This window comes from Macadamia integrifolia, chromosome 10 (assembly GCF_013358625.1).
Source record: "Macadamia integrifolia cultivar HAES 741 chromosome 10, SCU_Mint_v3, whole genome shotgun sequence".
Taxonomy (NCBI): domain Eukaryota; kingdom Viridiplantae; phylum Streptophyta; class Magnoliopsida; order Proteales; family Proteaceae; genus Macadamia; species Macadamia integrifolia.
The window spans coordinates 24,926,108-24,951,768 of record NC_056566.1 but is presented as its reverse complement, the minus strand read 5'-3'; the positions used below and the strand labels follow the sequence as shown (position 1 = coordinate 24,951,768).

The following is a 25,661-nucleotide window of genomic DNA, read 5'->3' as shown; positions in this document are numbered from 1 at the left end:
CCTGATTTGATTTGAAATGTTAGCGTGAATGGCTCTTAACCATTTATTTTCCAAAGAGCCATGCCATATGAGTGGATCCACAGTAACTCCTATAATCTTTCACTGCTCCCCATGATCCGAAAGTGCATTATAAATTAAGCCCATCCCATACTCCTGGAGACTCATCTCTCTCCCTCTATTCAATAATACTTCAAACTTAAAAAATCTTGGAAGTTCATTTACTTTATTCTCTTTATGGCCTTCTCTGGTTCCATTTCATTCCCTTCCACCACGATCTGCACACAAAATGCAATTCCAAAAGATAAGTTCACCACCCAAGTTGCTGTCAGAACAAATCTTTCCACTACTACTACTACTTCTCATCCTCGCATGTCTGTTGCCTGCAAATACAATGAAGCAGCCACCATCCAATCCCTCAACCTCTTCTCTGAACCCTCTCCCGACTCTATGGCAAGCATTGCAACTCATCACTCCTTGCATTTTTTTAGTAGGGTAAAGTATTCTTGCATCTCTATCTAATACTGATCCAGACCCTCTCTAATGACTAATGCTTCAATCACCCTTCCACTTAGACACATGCATGCTTAGGGCTGCGTACTTCTAGGTGTTGGTATGCGTATCAATATATGATTAGAGGATGATTGGAGGAAGCAATAGTTGGAGAGGAGCTGAATCCATCTAATACTCCCTTTGATATCGACTGATCACTTATCTATCTGCTTTTGTAGGATGAGCTTCAGATCAAGCACGTAGAGAAGTGCATGGAAGCTAGGTCTACTTTGAATAAACTCCAAGACCCATTAGAGCGTATGATCATGATTGACGCTCTACAACGCCTGGGCATCCATTATCACTTTGAACAAGATATCAAAACACTCCTACCCAACAATCATGGAAGCCTTAGTTCGCCCACTTACCCTTTTGGCGATCATAATCTGCATAACACTGCACTTCACTTTCGATTGTTGAGACAAGCTGGGTATTGGGTTCCTACAGGTAGGTCTTTCCCTTAATTAACAAACCACCCTAGGTAGAAGGAGTGTGGCTCTTGCACATGGAGGTCAATGGAAATACCAGTAGAAGCATCAACATGAATGAAATTTTCACTTTTCATATGGGGTGGGGGTCATTTCGCCCCCCCCCCCGTGTCTAGGCATAGGGGTTACGCTGTTCTTTTAGGCTTCTTTTTCCCTTTCTTTAATTATAAGAATATGCATGAAGAGATACTAACCATCCAGTGTATCTATTGACTGGTGATGCATGCAACCAAGGATTAAAGTATTGGTATCGGTCACCGTATCGGTAGGCCAAAATTAAGATACGTATCGGAGGGTATCGTATCGTATCGGAGATACACTAAGATACGCTAAAGATACACATATAAATGGATAGGAAACATTTTTTTAAACATTTTTGCATAAAGAATTTGTTAAAAAAAGCTATTGATAACATGTATTATGCATAAACACTAAATTGAGGGTATCGTACTAAGAATTCAAAGTCTGTAGTTGTCCCATAAATGTAAAATCTTTGTTCCCAACCTTGATTTCCACTTTAGTTAGAGAGAAATATGGCTGACAGCAACTTTTGAATAAAAACCCTTAAAAAAATCGTTTTTTTCTGCAAAATTACCCATATTGGCCATTATATGACCGGAGCGCCGATACATATCGATACTCACTGATACGTACCGATATATATATATATATATCGATACTCACCGATACGTGCTGATATATACCGATACGTACCGATCGATACATACCGATACTCATCGATACGTACCAATACATACCGAAACGTACATTTTACCTCAATTTTATATTTTTCATAGAGTCGTATCGAGGCATGTCGTATCGTATCGATGTGTATTAGTGGTGTATTGATGCATATCGGTATGTATTGTAGGATGTATATCGATACGAAATGATTTAAAAAATTCAATGTATCGTATCGGTGTGTATCGTATCGGCTGACTAAATTTAAGATACGTATCGGAGGGTATCGTATCGGTATCGGAGATACTTAAAACCATGCATGCAACACAGATGTGTTTAGCAGCTTCAAGGATAAGAAGGGAAACTTCAAAGTAGAACTAAGAGAAGACATAAGAGGAATGATGAGCTTATATGAAGCTTCACACCTCGGATTAAAGGGAGAAGAGATTCTCGATGAAGCACATGACTATGCTCGCATGTACCTTCTTGGTTCCCTGGTGAACCTCCCATCAAACTTAGCTAGAGCTGTAAAGGATACCCTAGAGAATCCCTATCACATGAGCTTAGCTAGATTCCAGAGCAAACGCTATCTCTGTAGTTTCCATGGCACATACGGCTGGATGGGTCTCTTACAACAACTTTGGAAGATAGATTTTAATTTAGTCCAATCCATACATCGACATGAACTCCTTCAGATTTTTAAGTAAGTTACAGAAAGTCATTTTTAATTGGATTTTCTTTGTGGGTTTAGTACTTTAGTGCCTCTTGGTGGCATCTTTGCCTTAACATTTTTATTTTTATTTTTATTATTATTATTATTTATTTATTTATTTTAAACCTTCCTTTTGTTTCTCAGGTGGTGGAGAAAACTGGGTCTATCACAGGAGCTAAATTTCGCTAGAAACCAACCATTAAAATGTTACATGTGGCCCATGATGGTCCTCCCAGATCCAAAGTTCTCAGAGCTTAGAATTAAGATGACCAAAATCATCTCACGTGTCTACTTGATAGATGACATTTTTGATGTTCAAGGGACATTGGATGAACTTGTTCTCTTCACCAAGGCCATCAACAGGTGGGCATTGATGATATTAATTAGGGTTTTCGTAACCTTAATAATCAACTAATTAAACAGTTAAGTATGGTGATTCAACTAATGAAATAAATAATTTTCCATGTTGATGGGAACCCACTGCCATCGAGGGACTACCAAACTACATGAAAATGAGTTTCAAGGTTCTAAATGAAATCACCAATGAAATTACTGATAAAGTCCTCAGAGAACATGGGTGGAGTCCTGTAAACTCACTAAGGAATGCGGTGAGCTTCAAATCTTAGCCCCTCCCAACTGTAAATGCAATTATGATAATGTGTATACTTAATAACCTAATACCCTATTCTCTTTCCTGTAGTGGGGGAGCCTCTGCGATGCGTTTCTGGTGGAAGCAAAATGGTTTGCTTCAAAGCAGCAGGTGCCCAAGGCGAAAGACTACCTGGAGAATGGGGTGGTGAGCTCAGGAGTGCATGTGGCATTACTTCATGGGTTCTTTCTCTTGGGTGAAGGTATAACTAAGGAGACTGTAGATTGTATGGCACAGTGTCCAGGCCCAGCTCTCATATCTCGCCCAGCCAGAATCCTTCGTCTATGGGATGACTTGGGGAGTGCAAAGGTAATTATCAATTGGTCAACTACTTGTTTAGCTTAATATTGTCTATCAAATTTCAGTATTTGATCAACTGAGGCTGCGTTTGGTAACAATGTTTCTTGTCAAAATGTCTCTTTTTTTTTTAGAACAAAACTGGAATGACGGAACTACCTTTTGTCGTACTGTAAATTCTTTTTTTTTTTTTTTTTTTTTTTTCAAAAAGATCGAAACACGCTATAAATGCACCAAACGCTTTATTCCATTTTTTTCGTTCCCATAGAATGAAAAAACTCCAGAAAACATTTTTTTTAGAACATTACCAAATGCAGCCTAATTATATGATCAATGGTTTTTAGTTGTTCCTTCTGTTTTTGATGGGTGTACTTAAAAAAAAATCTCGTTGTTACCTAATGCAACCCCTGTGACAGCCAAAGAAATGGAATAATTCATTTCTCTGGCCTTAGGTTCATAAATATCCTCCTAACTAGGTTTTAGTATTTTTCAAAATGCAGTTTAAAATTCTATTTCTTTGACTACCATTGGGGTTGCAGCTAAATTTTGTTCGGTGTAATCCCCCATCTTGATGTGCTCCTAGTTTGCTTCTATTTTTGTGATTTACCCGTGTCGCATGACGTTTGTTTTTTATTTTTTATTTTTTAATATATTATTCATTCACCCAAAAAAAAAAATTTTTTTGATCAACGGACGTGGATGTGGATGTGGATTAATAAATAGGATGAGGGGCAAGATGGACAAGATGGGTCATACTTGGAGTGCTACTTGAAGGAACACAAGGGTTCTTCAATTGAGGATGCACAAGCACATGTTTTCCATTTGATTTCAGATTCATGGAAGCAACTCAACCAGGAAATCCTATCATGGAACTCTTTCTTACTCTCACTTACCAGGGTCTCGCTTAATACTGCAAGAATGGTCAGTGTGATGTATGCTTATGATGACAGTCAACGTCTTCCAGCTCTTGAAGAGTATATCAAGTCATTGCTCCATGAGAGTATTCCTTCGTAGTTAAAACCACGTTCAGATTGTGATCAAAACCATACTTGTTTTTCCCCATTCTCTCTCTCTCCCTAAGGGGTGTGTTGTAAAAAAGAGTAATGGAACTTTTATATTAATGGTCAAACATAGTAAGGTAATGGAATGACCAAGTCAATTGCATTTGCACCTGTAGATAATGGAATGACCAAGTCAATTCCAAACTCATGTTAACCTTATCGGTCATCCGTATTACTTGTAAACTCTTAACCTTCGTAAAACTTCTTTTGAGAGGCTTATTACAAATGCAATACTCCACCCCTATCATAAGACAAGAGAAAACACAACACATGACTAAGGGCCGTTTAAATTTGTTTTTAGAAACGTATTTTTTCCATTTTTCTATGCTTCGGAACAAAAAAATGCCCCAAAAAATCGTTTGATTTTTCTATTTCATTTCACTTGTATTTTGGAATAGAAATAGAAATTTAGGTATTTTTCTATTTCTAGAAACAAGTGGGAGGGACAAAAATTGTGACAAACTCGAAACTTCACTCGACCTACCCCAACCCCAACCCCAACCCCAACCCATAGTTAAAACATTTTGCTATCCAGAAGCGGCAACTCCAACCTAGTTGTGCGAAGCTCACAGTTCCGGAGTGTTTTCATCGTTCTGAAGCTCATCTCCACAAAGCATAACTGCAACTCTGACGCCATGCTTCACTCGTGAATTGCTTGATTACCTACAACGTCATGCCTTCACTTGTGTCTTGAACCCAACTATACTATTGAAAACGTTTCAAAAGATAAAAAAATCAAACACATTTTTGCAATTTCAAAAATTGTTTCTTAACATAGAAACAGAAAAAAATTTATTTTCGATTTCGATACATAGAAATTTCTAGAAATAATAAAAACAAAATCAAACGGATCCTTAGTGTCATTCTTAAATTCTATTTGTCTTAATTGCACTATTGTATGTTGTAATTAAATTATAGAGTTGGTAACAATAGCAGACATCATTGGCGGCATCTATATTGCCGGTGGTCTTTTTTCTCACAACATATATACGAAGATAAAAGAGAAATGAAAAGGCTGGACAGAGGAAAATGGAGAGAGAGAGAGAGAGAGAGTAGCAAAAAATAAGAAAGGGTACATGAATTTTTTTTTTTGTAGAAATTAAGGGGGTCAATTTTTAATCGAAATCGAATAGGCTCCGTTTGTTTTAGTGTGTAAAATTTTACATATTGTTTTAGTGTGGAAAATTTACACGAAAATTAGATTTTCCAAAAATCATCTTCCCTTAATCTTTACTCTGCAACCTTCTCCTACCTCGATCAATACAACCATATTCATTCCATCACCATCTCATCAATCGCAAAAGGGTAGAAACTCGTTCTCCTCGGAGTCTCCGTCCCATTCGCTCCCAACTGTACTTGCTTTTCACTGACGACCGAGGAGATGAAATCAAGGAATGTCTCTGTAGAGCTCTTGGAGTATCGTTGGACTTGAGGAATAGCAGAGATGGGGCTTCCTAAATTTGGGCAATCGATCCAGGAGATTCTGTTTGGATGCTCTAATCGGTGTCTTCAGGAGTGTTTGTGTGGACGGAAAGAAAGAAGGATAGAGATAGAGATGAGGTTAGAATTCCCACTTGCACCGAAGCGTCGAGAGGATATGTACGGTTTTTGAGATCGATCAGTTGATCGGAAGCATAAGCTCCGAAGAAAAGCGAGATCTAGGGTTCGGGAAGATAGAGAGAGACGGAGACGAGAGAGAGTGTGTGTGTGTGTGTGTGTGTTAATGGGTTTAAGCCTAGAAACCTAATGGACCCAACATTTAATGGATTTGACCTTAGATCCATCATCATATTGTCTAATGCCTAATGGATCATGAACAATACCCTATCAGGCTCTTTTTGTAACTGAGCCCCCCAAGCCCCGAGGAGCCCGAGCCCGAGCCCGAGCCCGAGGCCTGCTGAGTGCTCTCTTTGTGCCAGGCTGCGGTAACTTGTAATTCACATCTTTTGGTGCGCCTCTTATTCCGTTTGTTCAGAGATTCCTTCTCCATATCTTCACTGATGAGTTTTTAAATTAACTGGCTTTATATTTGGATTATGGTTGATGAGATATGTGGGATAACAGGTTGTCAAGAAGCTTTGAGAAAATTTTTTTTTTTTGGTAAATAAGCTATAAGAGTTGAAAGCAAAGAGAAGTAATTTCCCTCTTGCAAACAAATGCTGGAAAATTTTATTGTAACATTTGACATCCTAATTTCCCTCTTACAAACAAACGTTGAAAAATATTTTCACAACGAAAATTGTACATGTAATTTTTTCCATGTAATTTTACGTTGAAACAAATGGAGCCATATTGAATCTGAAACCGAGCTAAATTAATCGAACCAAATCAAATTGATTCGGTTCAAATTCAGTTTGAGTGTATAAGTATTCACCTCAGTTCAATTCATTTACGGTTCAGGGTATAAGAACCGTTGATTCAAATTGAACCGAACCAAATTGGTATTGATTTGAGTATACGAGTATTCACTTTTTTTTTTGGCTTTTGGTTTTTGTTTTTGTTTTTTGTTTTTGTTTTTGTTTTTGTTTTTGTTTTTGTTTTTGTTTTTGTTTTTGTTTTTTTTTTTTTTTTTTGTGGTAAGTATTTTTTGCAACTCAGTACACATATTCACATGTTAAGATAAGTTTAGAGTTGACAATGACCTTAATATTCATAACCTGAGCCCATTATGACATTTGGTTCATCACAATCATGGTCCAATAGTGGAACCTTTTACATAATCGAATTAAAATTAAGTAACAAAACCGGATTGAAACCGTATTACAGAATTGAATTAAAATTGAAATTAAGCCAAATCAAATTAATTCGACTTGAGTATCCAAATATGGAGCCGAGTCAATTCTCAATTTGATTTCGATTTACCTCATCATCCCTTTAAACTAAATCGAAAAATCAAACCCGAGCCAATTACACCCTTAGTAGAAGTCGACGTGGGAATTAATAAATAGATAATGGTGTTGTCATAACCAATTTCCTTATAGGCATTACCAATTCAAATAATTGAACAGGTACAATCACGAACACAGCAAAACAGAGCTTGCCAGTTGCCAGTGCCTATACTACTATGCTTCTTCTTTCTAATGATTTATCATTATCTTGAAAGTCTTTCTAATGTGTTTGGTGAGATTACCAATTCAAATGATTGAACTGGTACAATCATGAACAGATCAAAACTCTTTCTAATGTGTTTGGTGACATACCAATTCAAATAAGTGAACTGGTACAATCATGAACAGAGCAAAAGAGAGCTTTTACTCTGCTTCTTCTTTCTAATCATCCGTGATCATGTAGTTATTCTTTCATGGTCGATGTGTTGCTCTTAAATGTAATGGTTTATTCATCCATTGATTAAGGTATTGGGATCAGATTGATCAAATTGGTATCAGCTGCAAGGATAAAAAACATGGGAACGGTCAAGTCCGATACCATTTTAGTACCTTTTCAGAGTGGATTGAATCGACCGTATCAAATAGATATACCTCTATTTTCTCAGAAAAAAAAAAAGAAGCTATTTTTACTGTGGTTTTACCTTTTAATGATACATGTGGAACGAGAGATCTGAAAGGTCAAGATCTGGGAACCGTCAAGGCTAATACCATTTCAATCTGGACGATATTGATGGCTCCGTTCTGTTTCTTAGAACCATTTTTTAGCTCAATATGAACCTTTTTGTTTGACGGAAAAAAAAAAATACTTATCATAAAATGAGTGTTTAGATAAATGGGGTAAAAACTTATCATACAAAGACAATTATAATTGTCTATAACACTCAACTTTTTCTCTCCACCCACTTTAATTTCATGGAAAAATTGATTTGTCTCTCCTCCTTCTAGTTCCTCTCTTTTCAATACAATCTCATGTCTCCCCTATTTATTCTCTACTAAAAATTACATATTCTATCTTTATCCAAAAAATAAAAAAAAAATCATATATTTCATTATTTTCTTTCCTGCCCTTTTTGTCAACCCAACCTACAGTATGTGTGGGACTTATCCTCACAAGTTTCTCAACCCATTATATCCGTCAAACACTGCGAACTAAATCATTGGTGTGGTTAGTACAGTGAGGTTATGAGTCTTTGAAGTTTGTCTATTGTCAGTGTCACTCTGAGAATCAGCTAGAATTCAGGATTATTCGAACTGAAGGAGTCTTCCACAGAGACAAAACCATCGTTCGTGAAGTACATGGTTGAACAGCTAGCGGCATATTTTTGGATGCGAGAGGAGCCGGCTGTTGGAATGTAAAAGTCTTCACTGCTTCTATCATGTGTAGGTTATAAAGGAATCTCACCTTCCCTGCGTACTCTCTCTCTCTCTCTCTCTCTCTCTCTCTCTAACAAAACGAGATTTTTTTTTGAAACAAATATGACTCGCGACAAAGTTGTACGAAGGTCCCTGGATGTTTAGATTTTTCAATAAGAAGAGGATTGTTGGATATTTTGAGATGAGATGTGTGTTCATCAAATTTTATTTAATGTGATTAAATTAATTAATTAGTTGATAGTTTATAATTAATTTTTTGTGTAAGAATTTTTGGTTTATTATGTGCAACAATCTAAAATCACTAGTTTTTTGTTCACAACTGTAGACAAATTTTGATACTCTATTATTCGATTTTCGTATTATATATTTTCTCAATAGGGATTGGTGTGGAAATATAGATGCGGCACACATTGATCAATTGAGATTTTCCTGACTGGTTTCATTGCCATTTGTGTCTGGGTAGCTATGGAAATCTCCAGTAGTTGCTTTTTCCATATATGAGAAGTATTTACTATTAATTCATGGCTAATGTGTGCTCTTAAAGGTAATAGTGTACTTATCCATAGATTAAGGTATCGGCTGTATATTGATACCAACTCAATACGAACCTTTTTTGTTTTATAGAAATAAGTGGGAAAATGTTAAAAAAAAAAAAAGGTGAAAAATTTATACTTGTTTCCCACAAACTATTATAATATAAGTGTTTGGATAAATGGGTGGAAACAAATATGGCTCACAAGTCATAACAAAGGTGCATGCATGTCATATAGATTGATCCGAAGGGCTCTAGGTGTATAGATTTTTTCAATAAAAAGAGGATTGTTGGATATTTTGACATTAAGTTAATTAATTAGTTCTAGTTTATTACTATTATTATTATTATTATTTGGTAAGAAGTTTTAGCTTATTATGTACTTTTATAGTTTTCATTTTATAGGTAACAACATAAAATCACCACTTTCTTGTTCACAACTGTAGACAAATTTGGATACTCTATTCTAGGATTGTCGTATTATATATTTCCCCAATAGGGATTGCTGTGGAAATAAAAATGTGAACAAACGTTGATCAACTGAGATTCCTGACTGGTTTCATTGCCAATTGTATTTGGCTACGGAAATCTCTGGAAGTTGTTTTTTTTCCATACATGAGAGGCATTTACTATTGCATGTGCATCTGTGATATGCCAATGATTGATGACTACTGATAGGATTGGCTATTCATCAATTGCTCGACATACAAGGTATGAGTATGAATGGAGGTAACGCTCAATATGATTTTCACTTCCCTACTAGGGAGAACATCTAAGTGAGAGAGTTATTTACTGTAGCTAGTAATTTGGGGCTTTGTACTTGTTTTGTAATAATTTTGTAAAATTATTTTGTTATTAAAATTTTATTAACTAGGAAGGTTTTGTCCACAGCCGTGCATGGTGGACGACCAATAGGGTGAGGGGCCGTGTACCGTATATAGTCATGCCCATCCGTATGACCATGTACATAACATTTTTTCTTAATATTATTTGAGAAATGTTTACAAAGCATTTTGGGTCCAATTACAGATCATGATCAAAATCTCATATGAACTGTTAGCAGAGGAGTTGCAGAACTTAATAACCTTACCAATGGAGGAGTTCGAGTAGCTGTGGGAACACAACTGCATCTCCATTGGATTTCTCTTCATATAAATGGTTACTTTTGACTTCGTTTGGTCGCCTGGGGATTAAAGAAAATGGAAGGGAAATTTTTCTACTTAAAAATAAAATATTTGTAATCATTATCCCATGTGATTATATCATTAACTTCAAATTATTACATATTTTGTTATTAAATTTCACTTTAATCTATAATGTGTAAAATAAAAGTTACAAGTAAAATGTGTTATTACTAAATATGATTAAAAAAATTAAGTAGTTTATACAATCACATGGGATGACCACTGTTAGTTAAAATAGGAACGGCAAAAAAAAGAAATGTACGATACGGGTTTTAAACAGATAAAAACGATAAACGGTACGGTAAAAAAAAGGGTCAAAAAAATAGAGAACTGCAAACGGATGAAAACAAACGGTACGAGTATTAAACGTGTAGTTTTCAAAAAAACGAAACCAAAAAAACGGTAGTATACTCATGCAATTTGAGAGATTATTACCCGTATACATGCATCTAATTAGGGGTGTCAACGGTCCGGTTTGGTGCGGTTTCGGTCCGGTTCCATCGGTTTCGGTGTGATTTTAGACCTGACCGAAACCGACCCATTAAGGATTTATCGGTTTCGGTCCGGTGTCGGTTTCGGTGCGGTTTGGGTTCGGGTTGATACCGGTTTGGTTTTATCAAGTTGATTTCGGTTTGGATCGGTTTTTTAAACCGGTATGGTGGAGCCATTAGGAAACAATAAACTGACCTGCTGAAAACCAATATTTGACAATTCAATTAATATTTGAAAAATGAAAAACAACCAATATATTTAACTTAAAACTAATTAACTATTTAACTTAAAACTAGTTAAAAATTCCCCATTAAATTATTATGTTTGGAGATTGTTAATTAACTAGGACTTGATGAGATAAAGAAAACCAATTCAAAACAAGATTGTATCTATAGAGACCTTATACAACTTGGAGCCTTAGACGAAGACAGGTAAAAATAGTTTGAAGTGGAAAGAAACTAAAAGCAAAACTCAAACAGAATTCCACACTATACTAGGAATATAATTCTCACTAAGACTAGAATTTCTAAAGAAATTTGGAATTTTGAAACAAATGAAACCGTGCGCCATTCTTCTTCTCTTGGCATTGATGCTAGTGCCTTGATACTGCATCTGGATGCCATAGATGTCCTCTGAGTCTGGGTTTGATGGCTTCCATACCTCTGCTAGAGATGATAGTACATTGACAAGTTTCTTTACCACAACTTTGGGAATCATTGAAGTATGATGGCACTGTTACCACAGCTTTGGTGATTTTGTCATTCAAAAACTTTGATGCATCATCCACAAGCTTTCTCAACACCTGAAAGCAGAAAGAATTAGTGTTTTCTCATTAGCAAGATAAATGAAAACTATATTTCAAACCCCACGAGTGAAAAATAAAATTCAAGCATACAGTAGAACACTAATACAGGGAAAAGTTTTCCCAACAAGAACAGCAGCAACTAACGATTTATCTTTCTTACAATATATACAAATTAATTGTCATTGAAAATATTATAAGGCCTAAAAAACGAAAAATAATCTACAAGTAGAACAAAAGATATGACAATAACTCCAGTAGATCCAAAAGCTTTTAAACTAAACAAAGCACACACATGAAAAGCATAGTTGTCAAGGTGGCTAAATGACCCAAGGCGGTGGAGAGGTGAAAAACAAAAATGACACCAACAAGCCGCCAAGGCACACCTTGACAACTATGTTAATAGAAATCTAGATCAATTGTAAATGCTTTAAAATTGAGAAGACTCACTTCCTTCCACAAAAAATGAAACCAAGTGCTACAGTAAAAGATGCGACTGGGAAAAAAATGAACAAACAATTGCACATCAACAAGTGAAGATATCATGTAGAAATATTAAGAAAAAAGTCCAGGTTGATCACCATGAGATCCCTTAGACTGTAAAGCAATAAGGCTATAGTTCCAAAGACAAACCTGCAATAAATATCTTTCCAATGGCTCCCACAACACTGTTGTCATTTATCCACAGGTATATCCAAAGACAAACCTTATCAAATCATCTACAGTTAGACCATACAGAAAATAACAAGCAATAGAGGCATTATAATACCTAAAGCACTAACCAATGTTCAACTAATGAATATATGTAACAGAATAAACTCCTTGAAGATATAAATTTGGATAACCCATGTGGTTGTGCAACTACCACAGCATGCAAAAAGCAATAACAACCAGCAAACAAATCAGAGATGTTAGAATTTGCAGGTATCTAGGAAGGTCTTTCTCTTGTTGCAGGCACATTGAGCTTATCCTTCTCTAGGAGTAGGACCAGCTGAAGAACTAGCTACTGCACCTCTCTCATTTTCAATGTGCAATAGTTCCAGTATATTTCCAAGTGCATTATCCACATCAGTGGGATCATCAAAAGGCTCAGCTACATACAAAGTAAAATAAGACACTAATTAACTAATTAAGACAATTAAAAATGAAAAATATACTAAATGAAAAATTACCTCTGAAGTCTATATCAAACATCCAATCCCGAAGGCATATTAATGCTTCAGCATTGGTAGGTAGGAGTTTGCTCCGATATTTATCAATAACACGGCCCCCTGCGCTAAAAGCCGACTCTGAAGCAACTGTGGAAACTGGTATAGCCAAGACATCACGAGCCATTCGAGCCACATCTGGATACCCTGACCCATTTGCTTTCCAGAATGCCAACACATCATACTCATCATATTCATTATCATTGAATGGGACCTTGGGTTCATCTAGATATATATCCAATTGAGATTTATTTCCATTATCCATCTCAGCAAGCTCGGATACCATAAATTCCTATGAAAATTGAGAAATAGCCGAAATATGAATCATTAATAAGATTAGCAATGAATGTTGAAAAATTGTATTAAAAAATAAATCAAAATTACTATCAGAATGTAAATTTACTTACAAATCTTGTTCTAGATCTCCCAGGACGATGGGTAAGTGTAGGAATATCATAATCACTTGGTTGCATACTCTTGTACTCATCAAACAATTGATATAAAGAATTCCTCACATTGTGGCACATTGTAGATGCATTTAAGTCCAGATTGCAAAGCTTAGAAAATGCCCAAGTCACAAAACTAAGTTTATATCGAGGATCAAACACCAAAGCAATGGCCAAAATTGGACTATATTCACTCCAATATTTGTCAAATTTTTTCTTCATTTCCACTGCCATTGGCTTCATAAAGTTGAGCCCACGTGATACCTCTTCTAATAAACTTTTGTGAATCTCCCAAACATTTTCAAAATATAAATTTGCTGTGGGATACTTGGAACCAGAAAGCAAAATAGTAATTGCATAGAAGGGATACAAAAAACTCGTTAATCTCTCAATCTTCAACCATTGTTCAGAACTAGGACAAGTTTTAAAGTTGTCATCCACTAGTCCAAGGTTCTCAAATGCTTTACAATAAAATAATGCAGAATCAAGCATGAGATAGGTTGAGTTCCACCTTGTGGAGACATCAGCACGTAAGCCCTTACTACTTTGTAATCCCAATTGCTTACAAATTTCTAAGAATTTTACTTTTCTTGCATGTGATCCTTTCACATAGGCTATACTAGATCGCACCAACACCACAGAGTCATCTATGTGTTTCAGTCCATCTTGTACAATAAGATTGAGAATATGTGCACAACACCTATTATGAAAGTGTAATCCTCTACATAAAAGAGCATTCTTCAAATTCAAATTTTTCTTCAGCAAGTCAACAAAACAGAAATTAGCTGTGGCATTATCTAAAGTAATTGAAAACAATTTCCGATCAATACCCCAGTTAGACAAGATTTTTGAAACCATTTCACAAATATGGATGCCAGTGTGTGGAGGTGGCATGATGCAAAACTTCAACAACTTCTTATGCAACACCCAATCCTTATCAATGTAATGGGCAGTCAAAGCAATGTATCCATCATTAGTGATAGATGTCCATAAATCACTTGTCAAAGAAATCCTCCCAGGAAATGAATTAAGTAAATTCCTGATTCTAATGGACTCCAAATTGTATAACCTCAAAATATCTGACATTTGTGTGTTTCGAGCAATATGGGTATAGCCCGGAAAAAGGTATGTAATTAACTCTCTGAACTCCTCATACTCAACAAAAACTAAAGGTAACTCATGTCTCACAATAAGCTTCGTAATTTTGTCCCGCACAAAATCTTGGTCAACTTTTTGGTCTCTTAACATCACTTTCCCATCATTTACACCCAAAATCATTTGGGTGCTTGTGTTTCCTTTGTTTTCCCTTTTTGGGCAATGTAGAATATGTCTCCTAAGGCTTCCAGTTCCATTAATATTACTATCAGCCCTATAAACTTGCTTACATCTTTTGCATTCAGCTCGATTCTTCCCATCATCAAAACCCTGCCCATCAATGATTGTGAAATCATCCCAAACTACACTCCTTCTTTTCCTTTTGGTAGTTGCATTTGTTTCAAGTGTTACGACACTTGAAGGTTCTGTTGATGGAATTCCAGGAATATATGGTCCATCATCAGACATAACATCAGCATCTGACCCACAATCGGGCTCATCTTCTATATTGATGGGCATTTCTATAATTAATAAGAAAACATAAATAAGATATTAATAAAATAAGAATACCAAGCATTACAAATTCAAAAATGACCTCTTTAAATTAGCCCTATATAATACACTATTGCATGCTGAAATTTGATTCAAACACTCATATTTGAAGAAGTTGAAAAAACATAAATAAGATTCAAAAATAAAATACGGAAGGATAAAATTGACTGAAAGGATATACCTGGGTCCTGGAGGCTGGAGTACCAAAGAAAGAGCTGAAATTTGTAGAGAGAGAACTTGAAGGTTGCAGGGGTCTCAAATCGGCTGTTGGATGAGGGAAACATTAGTTCTCAATTAAAACACAAGCTTTACAACTTTACCTGTCGTCGCTGTCGATGTGCAAACCGTGCAATAATGAAGGAGTGATGTAATTTAAATAAAAATGAAGGGTAAAATAGTCAAGTGAAAATGTCTGACGCATCTTTGCAAATAATTTATACAATATACAAAAATAATTACCAAATCTTGACATAGACCTTCAGTGTTTATATGCACCAAACTGAATTGGAAAGTTCTATATTATGATATTAAGGGGGAAAACAAAGTAATACTGATCAATTCAGTCCTTCAATCCCCTCATTTCAATCAATCAGTAATACATAAGATTACTTTTCTTATAATTAGGTAAAAATGACTATAAGGACAAAAGACACTAAATAATGTACATGTAGAGATAGATGCAGGTACAAAAATGGTCTTCAACAGAAAGAGAACATAGATATGGCTCGTGTGCAACTATATATTGACAACTAACTATTGTATCACCAAGAAAATCAGCAAGTTATTTTGCAGTAGTCAAAACTCAAAAGTCACAACTAGGTTTATACAAAACTCACCTTGTTGCCCCTTCCTAATTAGAAGACATTAACAAAGTTTTAAAATGAAGAACTACTTTGTATATGTATAATGCAAACAGGAGCCTAGAAAAGGTACCACAGATAGAGATAATGAAAGAATCATTCCAAAATATGTGCTTGTGTTTGAGAGAGAGAGAGAGAGAGAGAGAGAGAGAGAGAGAGAGAGAGATCCATCATGTATGATATCATCGTTATTATATCATATTTAGCATCTGGAAATTTAAAAGGAAGTTTAGTTGTGACAATTCATAATCATCGAAATTATTGTTCATTATAAACCATAGAAACTGTGAAAGGAAATCTAAGCTCCAAAATTAATAGAAAATATTTTAAATCACCATTATCAATGGCAAAAAGACCGTGACAGGGAATGTCATACTCACGGAGATCAACGATGCAAGTCTATGAAGTCCCGAGGTCATTGCTTGCTGAAGCCATGGTACAAGGCTACAAGCATATGGACCATCAAAAACCAGGTAGAAAGTATTATTGGAACACCCTTGAACAGAGAAAATCCTACAGATTATGGCATTATGCTATTCAAAATAAGACTTAAAGTCAACATGGGCAATTAAATAATTAATAGCAATTCGGTGAAAAAGAACCGCACTCCACCAATGGAAGAACCAGAAGAGTAGAAGACAATCAACTACTTGCAAGTTGCAACTAATACCATGACCTTGGACAGCAAACAATTACCTTTTGCAGCTTAATATAGATTCATATGCCTCTATACTCTATAGCATCAATCTTTGCCAGGTTTCTTTCAACATCATCTAGCATCATTCTTCACATGCATCAGTTTTTGGACTGTAACAAAGGATGTCTTCAAATAAGATTTGCGGAAACTAGACAAATGCGTTTTCTGCAAAAATCGAGCTATGTAATTAGGCACACATTTGACAAAGAAAAAAAAGTAAAACATAAGCATAACACTCCATCGATTTACCGTCAGGGTCAGGATGGCAGCAAGCCAACCCAATCTTAAGCACCTCCTCCGTGTCTTCCACCTTGTAGGCTTGTACTCCCCTGCAATCCTCGAGTCAGGGGCTTCGTCCGCTTCGATGAGCCTCCCTTTCACTGTTTCGCATAAATCTCTTTCACGGTTTCACCCAATCGGCCAATCGATCAGCAGCGGCTCGTCATCAGACGACTTTTCAATGGGTCTCCGGCCGCACGCCACCTCCAGCACAAACACCCCATAAGGCCATAACTGTACTCTGTACACATCGCTTGCCGCCGTCGCTATTACGTTCGCCAACTCCGGCGCTAGGGCCCATGGCCATAACCGCTGGTCCGCTGGCTGTTGGCCGCTGCTGCCTGCTGTTCACTCGCTCACGGCGTCACGGCGTCACGGCGTCACGGCGTCACGGCGTCACCAACCTGGGCTGCCTGCTGCTCACTCGCTCTTTGAAAAATTAGGGATTTAGGGTTTTCAGGTTTTGAAAATTGAAAGGTTGAAGACTTGAAGTGTTTTGGGGTTAAAATGTCGAATTTGCAATTTTGTATTTAGGGGTTAAACGGTGGGCTCGGGTCGGTTTGGATCGGTTCCGGTTTCGGTGCAAATTTCCGGCGCTTTCGGTGGCCCAACGGGCTAACCCGAACCGAACCGAGACCGAATTCAATTTAATATACAAACCGAAACCGGCCCAATAAGCCATCGGTTCGGTTTGGATCGGGCTTAATCGGTTCGGTCCGGTCCGGTTTAACCGGTTCGGTTTGGATATTGACACCCCTACATCTAATATTCCAAAAGCTCTGGGAGTCCCAAGATAAAATAACCCAATGGGCTACAAGAAAATGAAGATGTTACTAGCTTTAGCTTCTCCTTACTCAATGGGCTATAAGAAGATGAGATTTTTTTCCTATAGATAGTATGGAAGTTAAAAACCAAAAACCAAGTACCATATTGTCTTCATTCTTCACTTTTACTAATAGGTTTTTTTTTTTTTTTGAATTAATTAATTTTTTAATAAAATTCATATTTTACCCTTAAAAAACGGATACGCGTTTAAAACGGATTCTTTTGTCGTTTCTATTTTTTTCCGTATTGTATAATAGTATACGGAAAAACGCGTTTTAAACGGCAAAAAAATACAACTGCATTTTAAACGCGTTTTAACTAACAGTGGGGATGACATGAGTAATGATTATAAGAGTTTTTCTTTCTTAAGCATAAAAATTCCACTTCCCTTAAATATCCCTTGCAACCAAAATAGCTTTTATAATTTTATTCTTAGAAATCGGAAAATGTCAGTTAGCTCTGTCGCACCAGCACTATTCCTAATTGAATTTCTGTTTTTCCTTCAAAAAATAGGTCGAACGAGTGGTAAAGGTAGGTTGAGCAAGGGCGATTGATCATATCCAATCATAGATTCCCTGTCTCCTATCAACTACTCGCCTTCGAAACTCTCTTTCCCGGCCGACGAAGGGAATTGTAGCTGGGATTTGGCCGGCATAATGGGGACTATGGGGAAGATATCCGAATTCCTCCCCCTTTCAGAGACTCTTGTTGTTCCTTCGGATTGGCTTGAGGAAGCCACGAAGACTGCTATCGGAGATGAAGGGCATTGAGGAGCCTCTGTTGCCCCTCTCTCTCTCTCTCTCAAACAAGGTGAGGTGGAATGGTACAGTAATTTCTTTTAATTTTTTTATTTTGATTGATCATCTACTTAACAGGTGGACCCACACGTTAGCCTATTTGTCATCCCGTACTCCTCTCTAAACAAAACGGACCCTTAGGCCGGGGCGTGATTCATGAACGACTTCATATGGAAATGATATTTATGGCCACAAATCTCATTCGTAGTACTTGACGCAAAACTTTGTCTTAAGCAATAGGCCATTTGGTCATGTTACAAGAGTAGTGATCGATGTGTACAAGGAAATGGCTTTAAACCATTCATTTTCTTAAGACTTTCAAGGCTTTGATTTGAAATGTTAGAGAATGGCTCTTAACCATTTAATTTCCAAAGACCATAACCGTATGCGTGGTGCTTCATCAACAGCCCTTCTACTTTTCTCTTTAATTTCTTTTAATAAATAAATACTCATAAAAAGAAAAAATTTTGTTTTTATTTTCTATTTTTATATATTTTTTTTCATTTTGAATTGCTCCTTTTTTTTCTTTTTTTTTTTAGGTCTTTGAAATACCAATATTTGATCCTTAATTTCCAAGGTACAATATACGATTTTAATCATTGAGGTGCCAAGGGCATTGATTGGTAAATTGAATTTTAATGATAAGCGTGTATAGTAAACATAGATTCCAAATTATTAGCTTTGACAAGTAATGAAGTGGAAATTAACTAATCAGTCCCATCAGAACAGACCCTCATGATAAGAAAGTCTAATCAAATTGTTTTCTCTTTTGGAGTAAAAGAAAAAAAAGGTGAAACTACATGATTACCTATTTGGGTTGTTCCCCTTTATAAAATTAGACACTTAAAGTTTTAGGAAAAAAAAAAAAAAAACTCCTTTTTTTCTTTTTAAAATGGGTAATGATCCAAAATCAGATTTGAGTTTAGATAGCTTTCCACCAAAAATTTTATTTAATAAAAATACTCAAAATCAGGTTAGGGTTTACAAAACTCACATACACTCACGTATTTTGGTAACTGAAATTTTGAATGGATAATTTTATAAATCTAAAACTGATTTTGGATATTTTTGTTACTAGAAACATTGAGTGGATAGTTTTGTTTTGGGTAAGGGTGTCAATTGGGAATCGAAACCAAATACCAAAACCGATATTAGCTGAATTAATTGAGTCGAATCGAATCAAATTAATTCATGTTCAAATTCGGTTTGAGTATGTGAGTATGCTCCTCAGTTCAGTTCGGTTTTGATCTCAAGTGTAAGAACAATTGGTTCGGACCGAAACCAAACCGAATTGTCTGCAAACCAAAAAAATGAAAAAAACCCTAGTATAATAGTATTGTTAAGACTCAAGTGGGATTTTTTCAATATCCAATTTTGAAAATTCAAGAGTGTTTTTTGCTAGTTCTTTTTTTTCTTTTTAGGTGGTAAGTTTTTTTTTTTTTCAATTTATCATCACATATTTACATGCTAAGACAATTTTGGAATTAGCAATGGCCATAAGGGCCATAACCTGAGCCCATTATGGCCTTTGATCCATCACAATCATGGTTCAAAAGTGAAACCGTTTTCATAATCAAACTATAACCAAAGTACAAAACTGAATTAAAATTGCATATCAGAACCAAATTGAACCGAGATCGAACCAATCCAAATTGAATCGTCTTGAGTATCTAAATATGGAACCGAGTCAGTTCTCTGTTCGGTTATGGTCCACCTCACCATCATTTGGAATTGAACCGAAATCAAACCAAACAACCGGAATCAAACCGATTAACACCCATAGTTTTGGGTATTATTGTTTACTGAACTTTTGGATGAATAATTTTTTTAAAAAAATTAAAAATGAACAATCATATAATTTTCCAAGAAAAAATATAGGGCGAGTGGTAGCAGTACGTACGTATTGCAATCTTATTTTCATTTTCTTTTAATATTAACCGTCCATTTAATATTAGATTAATCTAAACCATTTATTAGTTTTTTAAATTGTAACTGATTCCTAGTTTTTAGGGTGGAGAGATGACGGACGTGGTTACTTAACTTGTCTAATATTTTATATATATATATAAAAAAAAAATCCATTATAAGCGAACTCCTCCATTGATGGGAAATCTCAATTCTCTCTCTCTCTCTCTCTCTCTCTCTCTTGTTTTGCTCTCAAAATAGGATGAAATAAGAAAAAAATCAACATAACTATTTTCAGGCACTAAACATATAAGAGACTTGCCCACACATATCCAAATACCATGTTTACATATTAATCATTAGAGAAGGGATTTGGACAGTAAAGTTTGCATGTATGGCAGAGGACAAATTTGAATTTATAAAGTAAACAAAGCTCTTGAATATCTAGGATTTAATTACACTCCCTGGGTAGATATTATTAACCTATGAGAATTTACCATGGATGCAAATCTTCAATGAGATTGATAAACAAAACTTCAACTATACTGGAGAACGTTGAAAAAGGAAGAAGAAAGAAGGAAGGGCCTTGAAGAAGAAGCAAGGAGAGAGAGAGAGAGAGGATCGAGATTTCTAAGCGGAATCAAAGGAGGAGTCCAAATTGATATTGAGCTGAATTAATTGAGTTGAGCTGAACCAAATTAATTCATGTTCAAATTTGGTTTGAGTATGTGAGTATGCTCCTCAATTCAGTTCGGTTTTGATCTCAAGTGTAAGAACAATTGGTTTGGACCGAAACCGAACCGAATTGTCTTAAAACCAAAAAAATGAAAAAAACCCTAGTATAATAGTATCGTTAAGACTCAAGTGGGATTTTTTCAATATTCAATTTTGAAAATTCAAGAGTGTTTTTTGCTAGTTCTTTTTTTTTTTTAGGTGGTAAGTATATTTTTTTTCAATTTATCATCACATATTTACATGCTAAGACAATTTTGGAATTAGCAATGACCATAAAGTCCATAACCTGAGTCCATTATGGCCTTTGATCCATCACATTCATAGTTCAAAAGTGAAACCGTTTTCATAATCGAATTATAACCAAAGTACAAAACTAAATTAAAATTGCATATCAGAACCAAATTGGAACCGAAATCGAACCGATCCAAATTGAATCGTCTTGAGTATCTAAATATGGAACCGAATTAATTCTCTGTTCGAGTATGGTCCATCTCACCATCATTTGGAACTGAACCGAAATCAAACCAAATAACCGGAATCAAACCAATTAACACCCGTAGTTTTGGGTATTGTTGTTTACTGGACTTTCGGATGAATAATTTTGTAAAAAAAATAAAAAATGAACAATCATATAATTTTTCCAAGAAAAAATATATACTTCTCAATTGTGAAAACTTATGAATAACAGGCACAGTTGAAAAAAAAGTGGACCTAGACAATTTATAACCAGAAACAACGTAAGTTGTAAAAGTCAAGAGCGTCATCCTTGGTTTGCACAAGTCTATTACGTACCTAACTTCTTCATTAATTATTATTATTATTATTATTATATTATTATTATTATGTGGGTAGAAGTTATTGCCATGGTGAAATGTTAAGTAGTTAATAAAAGTTGGTAAGTTAGTAGAAATTAGAGATAAGTATGGAAGTGAAAGTAGTGGAGTGTATAGTGTGGGAATACGTGAAGCAAGGTTTGTAACTACTTATTAATTAATAGGAACTTATATGGAATAAAAAAAAATGGGGGAATGCAAAATTATCTTAAATTATCTCTCTTGATTTTATCTTGAGTACAGGCGGTTACTTCTCAATTAGCCAAACATTCTGCTTCGTCCATAAAGCCAAGAGGTAGACACCTTCTAATTAGCCAAAACCCTATTTTCTCTCTATCTTCTACTTTCTCTCTCTCTCCACCGTGTACGTATCAAGGTAGGTCCATTACGGCTTTGATCTTTATTTGGCTACAGCATACGGGCGTTTTTGGTCAAGCACACCGGTCCCGATTCAGATGTTGTCGGATTCCTTAATAATGTGTTCATGCATGCAACACGTTGTGAGCATGTGACTTACTACTAGGGTCAGTCCTTCCTCATCAATTCTTGTAATTCTACGTCCTTGCGTACAACATTTTTCTTCCCCTTTGTGTGTGTGTGTGTGAGAGAGAGAGAGAGAATCTTGACTGTTGAAATGAGGAATCTTTTTTTGCTGGTTGTGTGGACGATGAAGATCTTCCATGAGAAACACATCTTTCATGGACAGAGAGGCGATAGTGCATTATAAATTAAACCCAACCCTTACTCCTGGAGACACACCTTTCTTTGTGGAGTTCATTCATTCTCTATATGGCCTTCCCTTGTTCCATTTCATCCCTTTCTACACAAAATGGAATTCCAAAAAGGAAGCTGATCACCACCCAAATTCATGTTTCCAGTACTACTGCTCCTCATCCTCACATGTCTTTTGCCTACAAATACAATGAAGCAGCCACCATCCAATCCCTCAACCTTGTCTCTGAACCCTCCCCTGACTATATGGCAAGATCTGCAACTCATCAATCCTTATACTTTTGAGTAGAGTAGTAGTCTTGCATCTATATCTACCATATACTCACTTTGATACTGACTCACTTTTATTACTCTTGTAGGATGATGGGCTTCGGATTAAGCACGTAGAGAAGTGCATGGAAACTAGGTTTACTTTCTACCAACTCGAAGATCCATTAGAGAGTATGATCATGATTGATGCTCTGCAACGCCTGGGCATCGATTATCACTTCGAACACGATATCAAAACCCTCCTAGACAAGCATTCTGGAAGCCTTAGTTTAGCCTCTTCCCCTTTTCGAGACCAAAATTTGCATGACGTTGCACTTCACTTCCGATTGTTGAGGCAAGCTGGTTATTGGATTCCTACAGGTGGGTCTTGCCTTAAATTAACAAACCCTAAATAGAATGAAACTTGATTGCTGATTGGGTTATGGTCAAGTAGTTGGGATCCCTGGTAGTAGCAAGGGGAATGGAATCTTAAGAGTAAGGATGGAAATTTCCACCCTGGGAGGGTATTTTTGAACCTGGGATACCAAAAATTTGGCTGCTACCAGGCAACAGCTAAATTTTTCCACGTAAATAGATATACTAACCATATTCAGTATCTATTGATTGGTGGTGCATGGAACAGATGTGTTTAGAAGCTTTAAGGATAAGAAGGGACACTTCAAAGTAGAACTAAGTGAAGACATAAGAGGAATGATGAGCTTATATGAAGCTTCGTACCTCGGACTAATGGAAGAAGAGATTCTCAATGAAGCTCATGACTATGCTAGCATGCACCTTAATGCTTCTTTGATGAATCTCCAACCGCAATTAGCTACAGCCGTAAAAGATACCCTAGAGAATCCATATCACATGAGCTTGGCTAAATTCCAAAGCAAACGTTTTCTCAAAAGTTTTCATGGCACATATGGATGGATGGGTCTCTTACAACAACTTTGGAAGATGGATTTTAATATCGTCCAATCCATTCATCGACATGAGCTCCTTCAGGTTTTTGAGTAAGTTACCAAGGCATGGGTGTCTTTTCATAGCTTGATTCCATCGACTAACTTTCTTTTTTCTTATATTTATTTATTCACCTAAAAAAAAAAATTGTTTGATTTCTTAGGGATTGTATTAATTACAAAGTTCTTGGCAAATGATCAGGTGGTGGAGAAAATTGGGTTTATCACAAGAGCTAAAATTTGCTAGAAACCAACCTCTAAAATGGTACATGTGGCCTATGATGGTCCTCCCGGATCCAAAGTTCTCAGATGTTAGAATCGATATGACAAAAATCATCTCACTTGTTTACGTGATAGATGACATTTTTGACGTTCGAGGGACATTGGATGAACTTGTTCTCTTCACCGAGGCCATCAACAGGTAGGCATTAATGATGTAATTAGGGTTTTGTAACCTTAATAATCAACTAATTAAACGGTTTAGTATGATGATTCAACTAATGAAATGAATAATCTTCCAAGCAGATGGGAACCTACTGAGATCGAGCGATTACCAAACTACATGAAAATCTGTTTCAGGGTTCTTGACGAAATCACTAGTGAAATTTCTGATAAGGTCCTCAGAGAACATGGTTGGAACCCCATAAACTCACTGAGGAAGGCGGTGAGCTTTTTCTTCACCCACCCAACTCTGAATATTGCAATAATGGTAGTGTGTAAACCTAATAACCTAATACCCTATTCTCTTTCCTGTAGTGGGGTAGTCTCTGTGATGCGTTTCTGGTGGAAGCAAAATGGTTTGCTTCAAAGCAGCAAGTGCCCAAGGCGAAGGAATACCTGGAGAATGGGGTGGTGAGCTCAGGAGTGCATGTGGCATTACTTCATGGTTTCTTTCTCTTGGGTGAAGGTATAACTAAGGAGACTGTAGATTGTATGGAAAAGAGTCCAGGGCCAGCTCTTATGTCTTGCCCTGCCACAATTCTTCGTCTATGGGATGACTTGGGAAGTGCAAAGGTAATTTTTTTTTTCCCCTTAAAGATCAGAATTTTTATTAAAAAGATAAAAATAAAAATAAAAGTAAAATTACATCTCAAAATCAGATTTACAAATCCCCACCTTCGGCATAGCCATCAGCAGTTGCACTTTCCTTGGGGACCTCTGCTTGGTGGGTCACTCCGCTCTACTTCCCTGATCTGATTAAAGCTGCACCATACCTTCTTTTAAAAACTAAAGGTGCGAAGAGATAGACATATGCTTTACCTGTTGTTGGTCCAAAGGCTAGCTAGTGAGAATAAATCAAAAGAAATTAACAAAAATGAAATCTTGGTCTCGTTTCAGCGTCATGGGCAATCTTTGATCTATGCCAGTGTCAACTACTTGTTTAGTTTAATATTGTGTATCAGTTTTCGGTAATTGGTCAACTAATATGATTAGTGGTTGTGGTTATGGATTGATGAACAGAATGAGAAGCAAGATGGACATGATGGGTCATATTTGGAGTGTTATTTGAAGGAACATAAGGGTTATTCAACTGAGAGTGCAAGAGCAAATGTTTTCCGTTTGATTTCAGATGCATGGAAGCAACTCAATGAGGAAACCCTATCATGGAACTCTTTAGCACCCTCTCTTACGAGGGTCTCGCTTAATTCTGCAAGGATGGTCAGTGTGATGTATGGTTATGATGACAATCAACGTCTTCCAGCTCTTGAAGAGTGTATCAAGTCATTGCTCCATGAGAGTATTCCTTTGTAGTGTAAACGAGATTTGGCTTGTCTTT

At 36.2% G+C, this 25,661-nt stretch overlaps 2 protein-coding genes and 1 long non-coding RNA gene across 3 annotated transcripts; 2 read left to right on the top strand and 1 right to left on the bottom strand.

Annotated features, from left to right (window-relative positions):
• Nucleotides 1-234: 234 nt before the first annotated feature.
• LOC122092318 ((3S,6E)-nerolidol synthase 1-like) lies at nt 235-4,518 on the top strand. The gene is made up of 7 exons (XM_042662638.1): nt 235-450; nt 729-996; nt 2,049-2,421; nt 2,575-2,799; nt 2,912-3,038; nt 3,131-3,388; nt 4,100-4,518. Exons 1-7 carry the CDS (start codon nt 235-237, stop codon nt 4,388-4,390), a joined length of 1,758 nt encoding a protein of 585 aa, XP_042518572.1. The 3' UTR covers nt 4,391-4,518.
• Nucleotides 4,519-16,022: 11,504 nt separating this feature from the next.
• Nucleotides 16,023-17,184, bottom strand: LOC122090626. The gene is made up of 2 exons (XR_006143710.1): nt 16,567-17,184; nt 16,023-16,314 (listed from the first exon to the last, which is right to left on the bottom strand). It is a non-coding gene; the product is annotated as an uncharacterized LOC122090626 (long non-coding RNA).
• Nucleotides 17,185-22,730: 5,546 nt separating this feature from the next.
• On the top strand, nt 22,731-25,636 carry LOC122092317 ((3S,6E)-nerolidol synthase 1-like). Its single transcript, XM_042662637.1, has 7 exons — nt 22,731-22,922; nt 23,033-23,303; nt 23,566-23,938; nt 24,087-24,305; nt 24,410-24,548; nt 24,641-24,898; nt 25,346-25,636. The coding sequence occupies exons 1-7, from the start codon at nt 22,731-22,733 to the stop codon at nt 25,634-25,636; spliced, it is 1,743 nt and encodes a 580-aa protein (XP_042518571.1).
• The last annotated feature ends 25 nt before the right edge of the window (nt 25,637-25,661 follow it).

Bases quoted from the DNA above. Each gene is read 5' to 3' on its own strand.
- LOC122092318 (XM_042662638.1), top strand. From the start codon at position 235: ATGGCCTTCTCTGGTTCCATTTCATTCCCTTCCACCACGATCTGCACA. The intron at 451-728 runs GCAAGCATTGCA...CTGCTTTTGTAG, and splicing joins AACCCTCTCCCGACTCTATG to GATGAGCTTCAGATCAAGCA. The intron at 2,800-2,911 runs ATTGATGATATT...ATGGGAACCCAC, and splicing joins AAGGCCATCAACAGGTGGGC to TGCCATCGAGGGACTACCAA.
- LOC122092317 (XM_042662637.1), top strand. From the start codon at position 22,731: ATGGCCTTCCCTTGTTCCATTTCATCCCTTTCTACACAAAATGGAATT. The intron at 23,304-23,565 runs GTGGGTCTTGCC...TGCATGGAACAG, and splicing joins TGGTTATTGGATTCCTACAG to ATGTGTTTAGAAGCTTTAAG. The intron at 23,939-24,086 runs GTAAGTTACCAA...GCAAATGATCAG, and splicing joins GAGCTCCTTCAGGTTTTTGA to GTGGTGGAGAAAATTGGGTT.